This window comes from Haliotis rufescens, unplaced genomic scaffold (genome assembly GCF_023055435.1).
Source record: "Haliotis rufescens isolate VD_foot unplaced genomic scaffold, xgHalRufe1.0.p SCAF_32, whole genome shotgun sequence".
NCBI classification, from domain to species: Eukaryota; Metazoa; Mollusca; class Gastropoda; order Lepetellida; family Haliotidae; genus Haliotis; species Haliotis rufescens.
In genome coordinates this window covers 4,642,941-4,663,184 of record NW_025964024.1, presented here as the reverse complement: position 1 = coordinate 4,663,184, position 20,244 = coordinate 4,642,941, and the positions used below count along the sequence as shown (strand labels likewise).

At 42.9% G+C, this 20,244-nt stretch overlaps 2 protein-coding genes across 4 annotated transcripts; both read left to right on the top strand.

The window, feature by feature from the left end:
• Positions 1-437: 437 nt before the first annotated feature.
• On the top strand, positions 438-7,948 carry LOC124147661 (tripartite motif-containing protein 3-like). 3 transcript variants are annotated; one of them, XM_046518351.2, is made up of 4 exons: positions 438-525; positions 3,516-3,661; positions 5,942-6,089; positions 6,385-7,948. In XM_046518351.2, the coding sequence occupies exons 2-4, from the start codon at positions 3,523-3,525 to the stop codon at positions 7,274-7,276; spliced, it is 1,179 nt and encodes a 392-aa protein (XP_046374307.2). In that variant the 5' UTR covers positions 438-525; positions 3,516-3,522; the 3' UTR covers positions 7,277-7,948. The 3 variants fall into 3 exon arrangements, with proteins under 3 accessions (XP_046374307.2, XP_046374306.2, XP_046374308.2); XM_046518350.2 differs by having other exon boundaries at positions 456-529; XM_046518352.2 differs by lacking the exon at positions 3,516-3,661 and having other exon boundaries at positions 500-525.
• A 4,106-nt stretch (positions 7,949-12,054) lies between these two features.
• Positions 12,055-19,061, top strand: LOC124147621. The gene is made up of 3 exons (XM_046518299.2): positions 12,055-12,483; positions 16,442-16,531; positions 18,427-19,061. The coding sequence occupies exons 1-3, from the start codon at positions 12,396-12,398 to the stop codon at positions 18,819-18,821; spliced, it is 573 nt and encodes a 190-aa protein (XP_046374255.2). The 5' UTR covers positions 12,055-12,395; the 3' UTR covers positions 18,822-19,061.
• Positions 19,062-20,244: the final 1,183 nt, after the last annotated feature.

The window sequence follows — 20,244 nt, the reverse complement described above, 5'->3', positions numbered from 1 at the left end:
TCATATTGTCAATCACTAGAATGCCTGGCCCAGACTCGATTATTTACAGACCGCCGTTATATAGCTAAGATATTGCTGAGTGCGGCGTTAACCAACAAACTAAGTGAACTGTACTCCGCCTTGGTATTGCTGGACTATTTCTAAAAGCGTTGTAAAACCATACTTACTCATTCACTCACAGAAAAAATGCTGTTCAGTTAAAGAAAACAATCTCCAATCGTATATAAACGACATGTCATTTTATACCTATTGACTACTTTGCCATTAATAGAAGCACGCATGCATAGCAAACTTGTGTTAAAAAATAGCCGAATGGGGCAACATCGATTCTTTCACATTCAAGTAAATATTTTTGAGAACGCTTTGACGAGATTGGAAACACAGCTGTTCTTTCGATGATAAACAGCTGAGCCGATTGTTATGCAACGCCGCGCGCATGCGTCGTAGGACTTGGTCAGGTTGTCAACGACGCGTTGCTATCGGATCATATGTCATCATGGCGATAAGATTGTGATATCGAGGCAGGTAGGTTGGTATAAATTGAAACATATATATATATAACGTGCACCACCACAATACAGTGTCTGAAGGTCACATTGTGTACAGGAATTGTGTGATTGGCCACTTATGTTAACTTGGGGATAGGAGGCAAAATTCTTGATTGTGTTGTCAATAACTTTGACAGGCGACAGACACGGTCGGTCATCGAGTTACCTCCCTTGTGTTTATAACCGAGATTTGGACACCTTTCGTACTAACTTCGCGAAACACTGTCATTTAAAAACTGTTGACATTAATATCTGTCGGGTGATACTGTATTGATATCATTATTTGATTGTCCTTTGTGCGACATAGATTACTAAGGCTGTAATTACATGGGTTTATAGACATGTCAAGTTAATACATTATTTAACTTGGATTTGATTAACAATCACGTATCAGACCAAGGATATAATTACTGAATCTGTTGTAAAACTTATTTATTCAAGCTTAGAGAAAATCGGCCATGGGTTTTATGTTGTTTTTTTTCCACGTAGAAATGAATATTGACACGCGAATGACCCATTTTTAGCGTATTCAGTTTGATACTAGAAATACGCCTATGCAACATTTTACGGTAATGTAGCCATCATATTTCCCGACAATGTGTACGCCCCCATAAGGTATTATCATTATGAATTGTAGAGCAACAACGCAAATGTTTGAATCAAAACAGGGAAGTAACCGGACCTAAATCAACAGGCCTCCCCAAAACACACCAATCAATCATGTTCACCTAAACCAAATCAATAGCTGTATATATACAGTCCGGGTCAGGATATTTTACCGATCAGTTGAGTTACTGTTAATCTTCGGTTGTGGCACAATTTGATTTACTTCAGCAAAACGTGTACTCTTAGTGTAAATTAGTTAGAGGTATGTCGACATCGTGTGTCAAGAGTTAGCCGTAGCTGATTAGCCAGTTTAAACAGTACTTGTATTGATGTGTGATAAAAATACACAGTTAAAATCACCCAGACCTTATCCAACTAATTACTGTTACCTATCACCTGATTAAGATAATGAACATAACTGCCTACCTCGTATAGAATGGCCTCATGAGATTGAAAATAAGTAATCGGATGGAAATTCAAAGAGCTACGAATTACAGTAAACTACGTTTATAACGAACACGCTTGTAACGAACTGACGGATATAACGAACTGTTTTTAGTCCCGTCATTTTGTTGTATACATAATGTACATATGCTTATAACGAACTATGGTTATAACGAATTAAAAATAAGTAATCGGATGGAAATTCAAAGAGCTACGAATTACAGTAAACTACGTTTATAACGAACACGCTTGTAACGAACTGACGGATATAACGAACTGTTGTTAATCTCGTCATTTTGTTGTATAAATAATGTACATATGCTTTTAACTAACTACGGTTATAACGAATTATAATTAGTGGCCCCTTTGAGTATGAAGTGGCCTTGAAAATTCCACACTGGGAGGTTATGACGGTCGGCATATTGGTCTAGAGAGGGTATTGGCAATATATGGACATTAGCGAGTTATATATTCTTTTTATCCCATTATTATCGACCGACTGTGCGAAAGCATCTTTTTATAAAACATGCCTATATTGATCCACTGTATAAATAATCTAGACATCTGAATAACGACGGACGTTTATATGGGTATACTAATGCCCTTGAAAGAGATGTCGCGGGATGTGGACATTTGCCAGTGACAAGATCTACTCAACTTCCATATGGGTTCAGAATAAACAAAATATGACGAGGTACTCGTATAATAAATCTTACACGTGACCTGTATCATTGGTGACGTGGGGGCATCATGACGCCATAGCGTTTGGTGTGACGTCATTATTTTGATGGAACATCTTTATGACAGCTTGCCACGTCATTGACACTGTTCACATTCAGCCTACTTTTAAGGACACACCACGCGTGCGATCACTGATCCAATATTCGCCCCACTTGTCTCATCGTTGTTATTGTGTCCGAAAGAGGTCCAAAGCATCGTGACGTGGTATGGGCGCATTTACTGTCCATGGCGTCACAAACTTGCGATCAGGAAACCCACGTTTCTATATTTACTTGAAAAGGTAGACTGTGTGAAATAAAATAAATAAGCTACTAGACTATACTCGCAACTCACATAATAATGATGAAATTCCCTTGCCAAGGCTCAGAACAAAATTAATTCACTCGAGGCAGACATTCCGTCGTAGATCAAAGGTTTTTCACTATGTTGACACAATGCAGACAGCATTGTTGACGTTATACATTCAGACGTCACGATCGATGACATCACAGCCTATTCTTGTTGACGTCATGTCATGTCACTAATACGTTCACGATATAGTTTTCAACATAGGAGACAATATCTCTTCACAATAATCAAAATCGTGTGTATAACATTATAGTAATTATTACATTCGTGGTCATCTCCAATTTCATACGCTGACTTGGTTGATACATGTCGTCGATCCCAATTGCGTGGATCGATGCTCATGATATTAGTCACTGGATTGTCTGGTCCAAACTCGATTATTTACAGACCGCCGTCATATAGCTGGAATATTGCTGAGTGCGGCGTTTAACAACCAACCAACTAATTTCATTTTATTCAGATTTTTTATTCCGATAGGATACACTCCCGTTTCGAGGTACGGATATCAGATATGCTGCTCTGAATGATTCTCTCGATCGTTCTGAGAATTCAGAAGCATCCACGCTCATTGGCTGACCAGAACGTTACCTGCCGACCTCACGTGGAAGACTTGTCATCTCTTCACGCAGAGTAGTAACTGTCAGAGTAAAACATCTCACAGCCTGGTTCCCTGGGTATGCAGCGCTGGGGCAGTAACCTAGGGAACCAGGCTGAGTATATCATTGAAATGATGTTTGGTTACCTCTCTTGTGAAATGCATGTTTATAATACATTCGTGTCACAAAATCAGCATGACCCACACTTATGTAATCATCTATATGGTGCCAGGCGAACTATGGTGGACTACCTGTCCCGCTACCGACTGTACAGCTTGGGGTACACCTCCCCCACCCCCCGGGCACCTGTCACGTCCTACAGGCAACTGTACCATGACGCAAACAGACACCTCTACAAGTCGTCGGGAGACAGGCCATGTGAGTCAAATCTCCCCCCCCCCCCCCCCCCCCCACACACACACACACACTCCAAAAAAAACCATATCTCGCAGACCAGGAGGATGCCCACTTCCGGTGTATATCCCCACCCCATATATGTTTGTTGTTTAACGCCACAATGAGCAATAGCCTTGGTATATGAGTGAGTGAGTGAGTAAGGTTTTACGCCGCTTTTAGCAATATTCCAGCAATATCACGGCGGGGGGCACCATTGTACCCATGTCGGGAATCGAACCCGGGTCTTCGGCGTGACGAGCGAACGCTCTAACCACCAGGCTACCCGACCGCCCCCTTGGTATATGACGGGAGCAAGTACAGACAATGATTTACATCATTAACATCATGAACATCGATCCACGCAATTGGGATGCGATGGCATGCATCAGCCAAGTCAGCTAGCCTGACCACCCGATCTCATTAGTCGCCATTTACGGCAAGCATTGGTTGCTGAAGACCTATTCTAACCAGGATCTTCACTAGTCCAACCCCTTCTTAAAAGATGTTCTTATTCATATAGAAAACAACAACTGTGGTCACTTGAAATTTAGGACGACAAAGGGCACTTGAATGGAAATAAATTCAGAACATGTTATAATAGGACTTTTAAATATGAGAGTACTCCTACGTCATATCTTTACTGAGTTAAAGGACGAAATGAAGGAAACACACTCTCCAAGTTCAGGTGTGGTTCGCTCCCTGCAGGCCCGTGAAGATCCGGGGTAGAATAGGTCTTCAGCAACCCATGCTTTCCGTAAAAGGTGACTATGCTTTTCGTAAGAAGCGACTAACGGGATCGAGTGGTCGGGCTCGCTGACTTGGTTGATGCTTGTCATCGATCCCAGTTGCGTTGATCGATGCTAGTGATGTTGATCACTGGATTGTGTGATCCAGACTTGATTATTTACAGACCGCTGTCATATAGCTGGAATTTTGCTGAGTGCGGCGTTAAACAACAAACCAACCCTCCCTGCATATGATGAGACTGGTCTTTACAGAGAACATTCAAATGAACTGTGATGCTGTGTACGATGAGAAACACTTTCACATTGACTGTCATTTTTATTCTGATCTAAGATTAGATTTATTTAATGCGGCTTTGTCATTGAACTATGTGTTATATAGTATAGTGTGATATGCTAAACTCCTTGTCCGAACTTTAGACTCGAACACAACAGGAGATGGTATTTTATGAACGCTTCAATTACCTCCATCTGTCGTTTATAATAATCCGTTGTCACACCTCCCGTTTTATGATGCAAAGTGTCGGGCAAAAGAAAGTATACACTTGAATATTCGACTTCACCAAGAAATTACAAACGTTAACAAAACGTTCCTAGTATGAAAACAGTCGCCGAAACACTGCAAACCTAAGGTTCAAAACACAACTATATAATGTGTATTTGAAATAGGATTGTGATAACATCTTATATTGTGGCTTGATTTGTTGGTTGTTTAACGCCGCACTCAGCAATATTCCAGATGAATGGCGCGGGTCCTTAAATAATCGAGTCTGGACTATACAATCTTGTGATTAACATCATAAGTATCTATCTAACCTATTGGGATACGATAACAAGCATTTACTCAGTGAGCGAACCCGGCCACCTGATCCCGTTAGTCACCGCTGACGACAATCATGGCTTGCTGTCCAATTCATGAGTTTGAGACCCGTGAAGATTCCGGGGTAGAATAGGTCTCCAGCTACCAATGCTTGCCGTAAAAGGTGACTCTGCTTGTCGTAAAAGGCGACTAACGGGATCGGGTGGTCAGGCTCGCTGACTTGGATGATGCATGTCATCGATCCCAGATGCGTGGATCGATGCTCATGATATTAATCACTGGATTGTCTGGTCCAGACTCGATTATTTACAGACCGCCGTCATATAGCTTGAATATTGCTGAGTGCGGCGTTCAACAACAATCCAACCAGCCATGAGTTTGACCCCCAGGTCCAACCCGGAACAACGAAAAAAGAAGATACTCAAAAATCATGAGGGCGGTCGGATAGCCTAGTGGTTAAAGCATTCGCTCGTCACGCCGAAGACCCGGGTTCGATTCCCGACATGGGTACAATGTGTGAAGCCCATTTCTGGTGTCCCCCGCCGTGATATTGCTGGAATATTGCTAAAAGCGGCGTAAAACCATACTCACTCACTCCAAACTCGTGTAAGCTCTGAAATACCTCGTCTTTATCAGAACAATATAAGTTGTCTGAACTATATAATATATTTTGAGTCTGGTATTCCCTCTGTATTGCAGTTCATGACTGTGGGCCCGAGTGCGCCCGGGAAATGAGAGACCCGCGGGATTGGGAGGCGAGGCTGCTGTCACGTGGTCTGAGACAGACGTATGATCACGTGGGGAACCTGCGCAAGAAGCCCGAGGAGAAGACGCAGGGCAGGAGACCGTCAGTACCTGATTACACCTGCTTCATGTCGACATTGGCATTTAATTATATCAGTGCCATCAATAATTCAAAAACAACCTGGGTCTCCAGTCCAAATATACGTTAGGATTCCTTTTTTTATATCGGTTCTAAAAACGTTTCAGGTGATAATTATGTTGTTGTTTTTAAATATGTAAACCCAGTTTGATAATAAAATCAATGTGACAATAAGAGTTGAAAATGTACCTACATTCAATATACAACCCGGGCAATTCTTCGTTCATATTTACATATATATAACCTTATTTCTGTTCAGACCAGACAAGCTACTCTTGAGGACCGGCGAACTCGGAACCCAGAGCGGCGACTTCCACTACCCACGTGGCCTGGTTGCTACCGACTCGTGCGACATCGTCGTTGCCGACAGTCACAACCATCGCGTCCAAATCCTCAATCAGATGGGCGTATACAAGGTGAAGTTTGGAGTCAAGGGTTCGGAGCCAGGTCAGTTTAATGAACCCGTTGATGTATGTGAGCTGCCCAATGGCGACTTGGCTGTGGCGGACAGACGCAACAAAAGAGTCCAAGTCTTCACACCCGAGGGAAAATTCAAATATCTCTTCCCTACTCAACACGAACCGTATAGCCTTGCCTGCGATGTTTCATTCAACATCATAGTAGCAACAACGTCGAGGACGATAGAAGTACATCGCCGGGTGGGTAAACTGTTGCACTCATTCAAATTTGGCGGGAAAGCCACTTCAAGCTGCCCTGTTCAAATCTGCACCAACAAGAATGAAGAAATCATCGTCAGTGACCCAGTCGATGCTCAAGTCAAGTTCTTCACGTATGATGGCCGCTGTTTGAACCGGTTCCGGCCCAGTTCCTGTGGAGAGGCACTCACGTTTGTTCCAGGGGGTATCTGTGTGAACGTAGTGGGTGAGGTACTCGTTTCCGACACCCTCAACCACACGGTGAACCTGTACACAGAGAGGGGGGTTCTCCTTCAACAACTCCTCTCCCCTGTAGACGGCGCAGGTACAGTACACTCCATCAGCGTCGGCCGAGAGGGACACCTGGTGGCCACGGAATTCAGCGTAAAGGGAGAGCACTGCGTCAAGATATTCCGGTACTTGAACTGTGATTGCCACCAGACGAGACCGCCGTCAAGCAGACGCCGAACCCCGATTCACTTCATGGATATATAATGTCGAATCAAACCCCAGCCCTAGTGACCAAGGATAGTATGAAACCAAAGCATTTTCAAGTCTTCTACACACCTCAATTATGGCGTATACCAAATACAACATAACTCATCTTGTCATTGTCTTTTGAGAAATCCACCCGATGATAACTTTTTTTATAATGTTATTTCTTTTGGGAGTACACAAAAATATGTTTACAGATTATAGTTCACACACAATCAAAAATACATGCAAGTTACCAAGTATATATGTGTGAAGTCCATTGCTGGTGTCCGCCGTGATATTACTGGAATATTGCTAAAAGCGGTATGAAACCTAACTCACTCACTCACTACAAAGTATATCTATACATAATAACAAACAATAATATTCCAGCGTTTGTATGACAAGAACCTGTTGGAATTGTGTAGGTTAGTTGGTTACTCGAATAGATAGTGACATCGTGAACAAAATGTCATGAACTTTCTGTATTTACATTGGAAATATGATATGTCTGTCCATCTTATATGAGTTGGTTGTTTCTTGTTTGACTTGCCAGTGACTGACGATCAGTGTTCTTAATATTAATGCAGTGGTGCCTGAAGCCAAACCAGTACATATACGATTTATACTCTTCTACGCAATATAATATATATGATTGTACACGTTTTTAATAAATAGCTATGTTAATCATGATTTTATTTATGTTTTCTAACACTTTGTACTGTCAGAATCGACCACAGGTTGTGAAATGTACGTGGTTGTATCAAAAATACACATGGTGAGTGTTTATACACACGTCACTGATATGATTGGTATATCGGTTGTACCTGGTTTACAAACATGTTATAATTTTTATTTCATCCTCACAAGTGGGCACAGGTGGCCCAGTCGTCTAAGACGCAGTTCGCTATACAGAGTAACCTCCCTTGGGCACAACAGAAACCTATGATCGTGGGTTCAAATCTGGGTTCGCCCAGATTATATTTATAGGTTTGTCAGCACCATACCCGTGCTCGCTGGTTTCACCAGAGTGGTGAACGTCTGAGAACTGCATCACTTCCGGTTTCCACATCAAGCTCACCCGTGAAGATCGGGGTAGAATAGGTCTTTAGCAACCCGTAAAAGGCGACTAAGCTTGTCGTAAGAGGCGAATAACGGGATCGGGTGGTCAGGCCCGCTGACTTGGTTGATGCTTATGTTGTCAGTCACTGGATTGTCTGGTCCAGACTCGATTATTTAAAGACCGCCGTCATATAGCTGGAATATTGCTGGGTGCGGCGTAAAACAACATACAAACGAACTGTAATAGATACAAATACATTATTGTTATCATCATCATATAAGTTGCATTCCCTTGACGTGGCAGAAACCTATGATCGTGGGTTTGGATCCGGTTCGCCCCGATTATGTTTCCAGATGTGTCAGCACCATACCCGTGCTCGTCTAAAACATCACTTTCCTCCGATATCCCTTTGACACACCGTGATATAGCTGAACAGCTGTTCACTCGAACCAATACAGACTTGATCCTGCTTCCTCGTGGTAAATCCCCAATATTCGTTTTACGTACACTAAACTGATAACATACACGCCATTTAGACACGTGTCAGTTTAATATCATTTGACATCGACCTTTAGCATGAACGTACGTCAGTCCAACGTCACGACATTCTCTGAGTCTGTACCCTATAATTAAACCAGTCTGTATTTAGTGACACATAGAGACCCGCGAAGACCCGGGTAGAACAGGTCTTCAGCAACCCATGTTTGCCGTATAGGCTACTATGCTTGTCGTAAGAGGCGACTAACGGGATCGGGTGGTCAGTCTCGGTTGGTGCATGTCCTCGTATCCCAGTTGCGTGGATCGATGCTCATGATGTCAATCACTGGATTGTCTGGTCCAGACTCGATTATTCACTTACCTCTGCCATATAGCTGGAATATTGCTAAGTGCGGCGTTAAACAACAGACAAACAAACAAACAAAGACACATAGAGTAGAAGTGATTTATTTGACCAGTATTTTTCTCAAATATGAATATGCCAAAACAATATTAAGCGCCTCTGATTCCTTCAACCAAATTCTAGACATTTTCCGGATGACTAATCTTCTTTAATGTTATATGTTGATTACCGCCTTCATATAGCTGGAATATTGCTGAGTGTGGCGTTAAACAACAAACAAACAACAATTATATGTAGATAAATGTCAGGTTAACATAATCTTAAATTGGGAAATGCAAATATCACGATTATCAAAATCTGATTTAACCTAATTAAATCATGAGCCCGTTTTTATATGCCGTACATCCATAGTTAAATTCAGACCAAATATGTTCCTACATGTGGAATAAGTTGTATGTCGTCCACACTGCTGCAGCCCATTAATCAATTTTTATACGACATCAATATCGCCCGATATAACCAATTTATCACACATCGGTGTTAAGACTCTCAAGAAGGCTTAAGCACTCTCTCCCTTTTCAAGCAGGCACTCACTGCAGGCGGTCTCCTGGACGTAAATCAACCCCAAATTCACTGAAGAATCCACAGTGAAGAACACCAACCACATCCACTGGGGTAACCAGGGATACCCTTTCTGTGTTACCATGGCATCGATCCTTAGTCGAGTAACAACTGCGTCAAGTACTAATCACGGCTGACGACATTGGGAAGATGCCACCTAACTATGCACCGCGTCCAGAACAAGCAACTGCAATGACATGCAAAGTGTATGTATCGGTTGGTTCTACTAATATGCAATTAGAAGAAACAATTAAACATGTTCATATTTTCTTGACATCTTCATCGTAACATATTGTCGTTGATCTTGGTTGCCCGCCATGCATCAGTTGGTACCGGACGTCATGAATACGTTTCATCTCCTGGGTGACTGAATGGTTTAGAGCCTAAACATGATGAGCTGCGTTAATGTAGTTGGCTGCTATTTATCTTTCAACATAATCCCCTCTGATCAGGTACACACACTTCTGCCAACGATGCTGGAGAGCCTGGTCCTACTGGTGTAGAAAGAAGGCTTTGGATAATGCTTGCCAGACACTTCCTTCTTCAACTTTGGGAAGAGGTGGAAATCTGACGGTGCCAAATCTGGTAAAGACGGAGGGTGTTCAGTGAGTTCAAAGCCACAGTCATGCATTTCAACCCTGGCTTCTGTTCAGTGCATTGTCCCGTGGAGTAACACACCTTTAGTGAGTTTTACAGGACTATTTTTAGCCTTGATATTCTCACATTGTTGCCTAAGGACTTAGAGTGGTGGAACCAAGACTAACCCAAGATTCACCCAAGATTCACCCAAGATTCACCCAAGATTTACCCAAGATTCACCCAAGATTCACCCAAGATTCACCCAAGATTTACCCAAGATTCACCCAAGATTCACCCAAGATTTACCCAAGATTCACCCAAGATTCACCAAGTCGCTCAACAGAATCTGCTGGGTTTGCTTCAAAACGACGGAAGTTCTCACGAGATGATGAACTTGGTGTGAGTCAGAAGTCTTGGAACCCAGCGTGCCATAAGATCTTGAGAGATGCCTTCTGTATTGGCCCTGTAATGTGTGGTGAGTCATCGATCAAAATCAAAATCATCTCACTTAATTTATCAACATTTTCCCTAGTGGTATCAGTTGAAGGCCTTTCCCGATCATGGATCATCTTCGAGGCTCTCCCTTCTCCCCGTGAACTGCCCATCTCATAATCTCCTAAATGTGGCAAAGAAAGGAGCATTACCCCCACTAAAGTTGACACCATGTCCGCATGGATGGCTGATGGACTTAACCCTCTCAGTTGGAAATACTTGACGAAAGCGCGGTTGCCAATTTTGCCCATTTTCATCAACAGAGAATACCTAGTCGCTTGATGATTCAAAAAACATAATGCCTGGTTGAAAATTGTGTTCAAATGCAGTCCTGTGAGCACGGGACGTATGGTACTTAATACATGAAAACTGTTATACCTTAGTAAGATAGACTTTTGTCAATGTACAAGGTCATCATACGCTAACACGTCATAGGTTTGAAAAGAACATATGTGTGAATAACTTCACTTTCGTAAATTGTTGAAAATTGTTGATTTCATTGTACATCACTGATGTTTGTTTGTTTGTTTGTTTGTTTGTTTAACGCCGCAGTCATCAATATTCCAGTTATATGATGACGGTCTGTAAATCGAGTCTGAACCAGACAATCCAGGGATTGACAATAGAGAATCGATCCACTCAATTGAGATACGATGACATGCATCAACCAAGTCAGCGAGGCCGATCCCGTTAGTCCCCTCGTAAATGTCGCCTTTTACAGCAATCGTGGGTTGCTGAAGACCTATTCTAACCCGGATCTTCACGCGTACACGACTGATGACTGCAATTAGTGCTTTTTATTGTTAAAATTTATGGAGTTTTATTTTTATTTCAAGTTACATGTATGTAGCTCGTATAGTACAATGCAAACGCGTGTATTGATATTCTTTCAAGAATGTAGCATTTATCGACATATCGCAGTTAACGTTTGAAATACTAATACCGAAGATCGATGAAAGGTCGACATGAAAGTAGCGAAATCAACACTCTTCACGTAAATGCCGATTTATCATGGATTTAATTAGAAGGGGTTCGATTACACGTTAACATCACAACGCTCAAGCCTGAAAGGGTTGTTTACACTGAGGTCCGCGCGGCGACACGCCCCCCTCTCATTGCTATAGACACTCCTAATGGTGACATGGTGTATGACAGGAATCAGATCGGCAGGCGTCAAGGGCACCTCGAGGTGCAGACCCAGTACTCATAAAGTACCTCAGATGTAACTGTGTTATATTAATGAGAATTGAATTACAGAATTTACTTGGATGACGTCATTTGAACGAGCTCTGATAGTGATTTCACCCGGATTTGGTTCTGAGTCAAAATTAAGTTTATTCGGGGGTTCTGAATTGTTTTGATCCAATGCCGCATTTCCTGTATAAAAGCGACTTGTATAGTTTTTGAGCACATATCGATACCTGCTAGCGGCCATTACACCCACCCTGGTGTGTGCACCGCATAGGACAATCAGTGTTGAAGTTCAGAAGCCCTCTGTGTGTCATTCGTACCTCAATATACACTTTCCCCCCCTTTTGACGGCGATGTCCAGGCGAGTCGACGTGGAACGAAAGGCCATGTTGGATCGACTGACCAGGCTTAGGATTGACCAGCACAAACCCCGCTCGGACGGTAAGTTTTTCCCTTACTATATCTCAGCGTTCAGAAGAGATTTGGGTGTGTGTATTTTTCGGCTATTATGCGAGGGTGCGTTGTTAATATTTGACGGATCGGGTGGTAACTGATCACTGTGCAGACCGATGTGTTAAGTCCCGTGAAGTTTAGTGATGTCGGATACCGTTTTGTGGAAACGTAGGTATGCGTTTTGGGATAACCAGTTAACACAGATGATTGCTAAAATTTCAATCTGCGTAGTGTATTTTTTTATATTTTAATACAATACCAATTGATTTAGTTATAATGTTGCGATACGTTTAGACTAGCACCCCCCCCCCCCCCCTCCCAACCAACACACTCCTCCACCCCCCACCCCTCACCCCCACCGCCCCCCACCCCTCACAACACACACCTCCAACCCACCCCCCCATCTGGATCTGCTTATATTTGTCACTGAAGGTAGCTTAGTAGCTGGCAGAAGCTAACTTATCAGCATTGTCGTATAAAGTAGAGTGGGGGATATTATTTGAAATAATCTTAAACTGGATGATCATTAACAATTCTGAATTTCACTCTAAACAGGACGATTCTTGTTTTACATACACGATAATAAAAACACATGGTATGCAAAAATATTTGTCTGAATTACGGTGAAATTGACATTTATATTCATTTTTGGGTAGTACGGTAAAATTGACTTTTATTTTTTGTGTTATGTACAATGATCAATGTAGTGTATTTGCCTCCCTGCGTAGGTGCAAAAGGCGCCAGCGCCAGGTCGTGTTCACGTGGTGTAGCTATCACAGCGGTTATACCTGATCAAAACCTGATTTCAGACCTATCGTTTCTCATTAATACCCTTATCACCTGCCGTTCCGACCTACAGGTGTCAACACTGTTGTTGTTGACTGATAAAGTAACTTTGGTCTGCCAGTCGACGCTTCTACCCGCAGCGTGGATACGGGTTTTTCTTTCAATTAGCATGTGTACAGGGCGATGGTCGTGGTTGCCGTTGGCTGACAACCTGTCCCTCTGATCCAGCGAAATCGCATTATCTCGAAAGTCCATGGGTCATCGAACCCATGTCCGGTTATCCGTTGTCCGAGACACGCAGATTTTTAGTATGAGAGCACAGTGTTGACAAGGCTTATGTAAGGACTTCACGTTGAAATGGCTTTAAGTTATTGATCGATCGATAACGAAGTGTTACTATAATGATCGGCGAGACTTTACACACAAGATAATGTTTTGTGAATGGCTATAAAATAAATATTAAATCACTACCAATCATGATACTTCCTTGTCAGAAAATATCTTCTGGGATAATTATTATGCCAACCTCGGGATAAGGTTCTACTATTATGATAAATGTTTTTTTTTATATTTCAAACATTCATTCACTCGACGAGGCATACTGCGTATATGAGTCGCCCAAATGGCGATTTCAGGGAGTCTGTTCCACTCCTCTTGCTGACCAAGTTCAGCCGACGTGGTCGGCGGCATATGACGTTGACGCGCACGTCTCCCTATCATGTCCCAAACGTGCTCAATGGGGAAAGGTCTGGGTTCATTGATGACCATGGCATTCTATGGATGTTGTGCTGCTGGAGGTGAGCATTGACGATTCGTGCACAGTGAGCACGGGCGTTGTCGCCCTGAAAGACAAAACGTCGACTAACACGCCTTGCAAACGTGAAAACAAAGGGTGTCAGTATGTTGTCCCGATACTACTGTCCAGTGACCCTTCCTTGCACAATATTGAGTGGGGTTCGGTCAGTCATAGTGATGTCACCCCACACCATAACCGATCCACCGCCAAATCTGTCATGAGGTCTCAGGTTGAGAATGGATTGACGTTCATATCGACGTCGGCAGACACGACCACGCCTTTCGGGAATGGCACCCTACTGTGTGAGGCACGTGCAAACTGCAGGATGTGTTTTGGCGTTATGTTTTACAGACATAAACGCTCTTGCACTGGATGTTTGCTCTAATACCTGGTATTAACATTTATATTTCATGATCCTCTATTTTTTTCAAGAGTATATATGAACACCTTCTCCTATAATAGTTCAACAACCGTAGGATAAGTGTTGAAAATAGAAAATAACATGAAAAAACACATTTCGTTTTTTCCATTACATTTTGTCGGCTGGTGAAATAAACTAAGGCCAAATAAATTTCATAGAATACATTTTTCCTAAATTGACCAAACGTCTTGGCGGTATTTTCATGACTGAAAGGAAAGAAAAGAAGTATAAAATTTTAATGGTATATTCCTTTTGGAGAAAACATTTGGTCGGCGAAACCGTTGACCGAATAATTAACACCGCAAAGTCAACATTAACCTGCTACACTTGGTTTGTGTAACATACTGAACCACGATTTCTCGCTTGCGGCAGCTGACGGCGAGAGATTCTTGTGTGAAGGATGTAGATGACAAATAACACCATTGTTTTACCCAACCGCATTGTCCACTATTCCTATTTCAAACAAGCCCCGTGAAGATCCGGGGTAGAATAGGTCTTCAGCAACCCATTCTTGCCATAAAAGGCGAATATGCTTGTCGTAATAGGCGACTAACGTGATTGGGTGGTCAGGCTCGCTGACTTTGTTGATGCATGTCATCGTATTCCAGTTGATTGGATCGATGCTCATGATTATTTACAGACCGCCGTCGGCTGTGCGGCATTAAACAACAAACAAACAAACAAACAACCAAATACCAACTGCATGTCTGTAGTGTTACAAGACAGTTGGTACATTTTGGCATACGGCCCCACACACTAATGGCAAAGAAAATAAGAAATAATTCCACAGAAGTTTTAACTTGTATGATATATAGAGGTTATCACGCGAGTGTGTTTGGGGATGGTAAATATCCTGCATTAGGAATAAACATTGTATTTAGCGAGCCTTGGCGAGCTAAATACATAGTGTTTATTCCTAATACAGGATATTTACCATCCCCAAATACACAAGCGTGATAACCTCTTTATCATATAATGTCATTCTTTAATTCTGTGCTTCAAAATCGCTTTCCCTCTCTCATAAACATTACCGAAAATTTGCGAGTTTTCCTGGAATGCGCGCTTTAATATTTATTACGTCACAGGGTAAGTGATATGTCAGTCGGACAGTGACAGTAGCCAATATAGTTCTAACTGAAATCTGTTTCTTATACAGTGGCGAAGCGACATATATACGCAAAACAACAATTGCCTTTCACGGCAATCCATCGGTCTGTCCGCTAGAGTAACTGCCCTTTGTCAAAGGGAAGCTACTCTAAACCTAGTCTACGAGACGTCACGGCCACGGTCTGACGTTGTTGACAGTCGGTCTGTCCTGTCATAACGTTAAGAAGTGTAGTCAGATGTACACACAGCGAGAAAACGAAACAAGGTAACAATTCAAACATATTTCCGCCAAATCCAACTATTTTAATTTGTGGAGAAGGTTTTAAGCCGCAGAGGTCTACAAGCACAGATATGGCTACTGATCCCGCTTGGCTAGGCCTCGTGCCCTCGCAAAATTGTTTCTCCAAAGTTGCCAAAACTTATAAAATGCCTTCGCGACGTCACAGTTAGACACTGATTTTCAGTATATTAGACCGTTCTTTTGATAATGATAGCAATTATCTCTGTAGTTTATCCAGATTCCCGATGGTTAGTTCTGACTCGATCGCCGAATGACGAGGGCGACGCCATGTTTGTTTATAAACAGTGAAAGTAGTCCCTACTTGACCTTTGATATTTGCATCTCTATCCGCATATGACCCCAACGGATATCGTTTTTATCCGTTGGCTTTATCCTGCCGAGAAACCTACCCATTATATGATAAATACAGACATTTTTTAACAACATTTGTGATGCCATTGATAGACATTTTGTAAAGAGGGAGACTTTCTTAACTTGTCTCCCCGGGTTCTGCACTCCCTCTTGCATTACATGTGTTATTATGTGATGTCCACAGACAGCGACGGGGAGGTGGACCTCGTCACTCTGATGAAGAACAAGTGTGGCAGTGATGTATTCGACCCGTCCAGTAGATTCAGTACTGAAGGTAGGGACGTTTGCTTAAAGACTGAAATTGAAATACTTCTTGCGTTTATGGAGGTAAAACTGTCAAAACTACGCAGATTTACACTTTGTGCATGGCGGTTTTTACGTCATAACCTTCATACCAAAAGCTCAATTCTTATAAATATATATATATAAATATACTGTTTATTTGATCCTCAACACAAAGAACTGTAGGCAGGTCTACAACATCAGTGACTTCATTCAGCGCAATCGTGCAACACAAGACCCGCCCACCCTATTATCAGCTAAATAGGAAACAGTAGTGGGCGTGGCCTAATTTTTCGGGTTTTTTTAATCATCACTGCTGAAAAAGAATTGCTTGGTCAAAAAAAAAAATACTATGGAATCACTTGCAATTTATTTATTAGAGTGTAAAAAGTAGGGGATAATTTATTTATTAGAGTGTAAAAAGTAGGGGATATTTTATTTTGAGGTGAAACTACAGGAAAATACACCAAAGTAAATGACTTATCTGGCAAGGACATTTCCGAAGAAATCAAGCTCCCAAACACAGCATTTTGGCCGCCATGAAGCACGTGTCATAGGACAGCACGTGCAAGGGGTGGTATGCAAGATTTGGCATTGTTACTCAGACTCGGTTGTTAGCAGACCCATATTGATTTCTTGGAACCAAACGCTCAAGGGCACTTTATTAAACACATTTAATGATTATATGAAGCAACAGCATTGATCATACGACCTTTGCAACGTGCTGAACGTTTACGTGCCATAGGCATGATGCAGGTGGACACAGGTCAGAATAGTGTTGCCCAAAATGCTGAATGCTTCTCATTCATCAGCAGATTGTGGGCCCGATACCAACAAACGCATAACGTCAATGATCGACGCCGCTCTGGACACTAAAGGGCAATAACTCCAGCCCAGGACAGATTAGTCAGAAACAATGGCATTAAGAAATCGGTTGCAAACTGCCACTCAGATAAGGGACCAGTTGCATTAGGAAACTGATGTACGAGTATTTGCCCAGACGGTGCGAAATCGGTTGCACAGATGGCATTTGTGTGCACGACGTCCACGTGTCATCCAATAACGTCATGTGAATCAGAGACATCAGTAGTGCAGGGAACGTCAGCACTGGGATAATCGACGTTGGGCTTTCTGACGAATCGAGGTCCACTCTTGACGTCCATGGAATCGGGTTTGGAGACGTCATAATGAGCGTTTTGTGGACGTTAACATCGTATGACTGGCCGATCTGTGCTCCGTATTGTCCATGGCAGAGTCACAGGTCAATACTATCGGGGTAGCATCATTGCACCTCTAGTAATGCCATTTACACAACGTGTTGGGCAATGTTTCATCTTTCAAGATGATAAGGCACGTGCTCATCGTGCCAGAATTGTGACGCAATTCCCCCAACAGCAGAACATTAATGTCATGCCATGGCCAGCACTCTGTCCTGACTTTTGCCCCATTGAACACGTCAGGGACGTGATTGGCAGACGTGCACATCAACGTCGAATCCACCCACCACTCTCAGTGAAGTCGGTGTTGATCTCGCAGATGAGTAGAACAACATGAGTCAAGCTGACTTGGTCGACTCATCAGAAGCATGCCTCGAAAGAATTCGTGCATGTCTAGCCAACAGAGGCGAATTTACCCTATATTAGTGACGTTGGCTGCAAAGTGCACGTTTCGAATTCGACCCCCGACCTGTTTAACGATCTAGAGCGACACCATCTCATCACACCAACCATAAGAACCCATTAGATCTGATCGCCTCCTCCCCAGCAAAAAAGATTAAATCATTTCCATTTGCTAATACTGTATAGATCAGAAGATATGTCTCGATGATTCTTACTATCTCCTACTTTTTGTCACAGTATATTTACAAACCCTTCCCGTTTCATCCAGGTTTCGCTTACACCAGGAGTCGTGGCCGCCGGAAGTCCAAAGAGTTTGAGGATCTCCTGATGCATACTGCCACCGGAAGTCTTCATCTGTTTGCCCTCACACATAAATCAGGGTTCCTTCGTCCCAAAACCTCCAGCCCAAGACGACAAGCCACTGGACACGACACACTCCCCAAATCGACAGATGAAAACAAGTCCAGTCAGCTTCACAAGACACATCGACCTTTACAGAGGTCGGTGTCAGACCTTCACAGCAGAGTTAGCTCCCTTGGCACGCCACCACAACCTCGAGAACATACAGGGAGTCCCCCCACTCCTGGCAGCCCGGCCAGCAAGAGAGTTCAGAAACAAACCATGTCCCCACTTGCCTCCCCTAAACGACAGGGGAAGAAATGACAGACAACCACGTTATGCTCACATGCAGTGACGACACCCTTTTGGCATGGGACGCCGGACCGGATTACGTGCTATGCCCTTGTTAAGTGGCATCTCGGATGCCCTTGGTGCAGTACGCTGGATGCCATGAAATGTTTATCTGCTACGCGGATGCCAATGTTTCAATTTCAATGTTCAAGATTAAATTTTCGTCTTTTTTCTTGCAAAGAGTTACAAATCAATAAAATATTTTGCCCTGAGCTTATGAGCACGCGTGGCCATGCATTCTATGCGAAAATGCCAGTATAGTTTACGTGCGGTAGCTGTGTACACTGACGTGACCCAAGAATTCTTAAATTGGACGCTAAGACCCTCGCGAATGTGAGGTCGAGCAGACGTTATTCAAGTCAAGGTAAATGTGATCATGCTCATTGCTCTGACTGTGTATACAGTTGCACGTGGACAGTTATTTGTTGACCTGTTTCAACTCACCCAGCAGCATTGAGAGGGCATCCTCGATTGGCCAGTGTATTATATAACTATTATAATAAATACCTTGGACCCATGCTTTGGTTTTAGCCCGATTCGATACGCGCGTACACTAGCCATCCAATCCACATTCATGAGCGATAGCGGTGAGGTGAAACGGGGTTTAACGTCGCGTCCAAGATTATTGCACTAATAGAGAGAGAGAGAGAGAGAGAGAGAGAGAGAGAGAGAGAGAGAGAGAGAGAGAGAGAGAGAGAGAGAGAGTGTGTGTGTGTGTGTGTGTGTGTGTGTGTGGCTGCTTGTACTAGCTCGTAGAGATGCCGATTTATAGTGCTAGCCCAACTTGATACCATGCGCAGTTTAACATGAATACCCCACTCAGACACAGTATAGTGACTCCGAGTCCTTGTTTTAGTCCCTTATTACCAAGCGCCAGGCAGAGTAACAACAAGTACCATCTTTTAACGTATTTTGGTATGACGCCACCAGGGATAGAAACCCCGGACCTTCCGCTCTCCGGGCGGACGCTCTACCACTAGACCACGGAGGCCATCCAATCCATATTCATGAGCGAGAGCTATGCTATGTTAGTGATAAGAAACATGGAGATGGTGACATGACTTCCTAAACGAAGCCTTGTGACGCATAGATCCAGGGTATTTAACGTAATAGAATGGAGATATAATCCTCTACATAATCGAGGATGGGGTTAAGGTTGTCACGCAAGATATACATGCACTATACCGGACTCCTATCCGCCATGTTTGTTTGATGCAACTAATAAAGCCCACAAACCTCCTGTTGTTTTAGCGAGGCGTCAAAAATGGCGTCTGAAACCGTTACTAAGGAATGAGCTCGTGCACATCCCTCACCAAAATGGCGGAATGGCGGTATACGTATGTCTTAGTATATCCGATAATATACACACAATGCAATACGTAAAACGTAAATATAT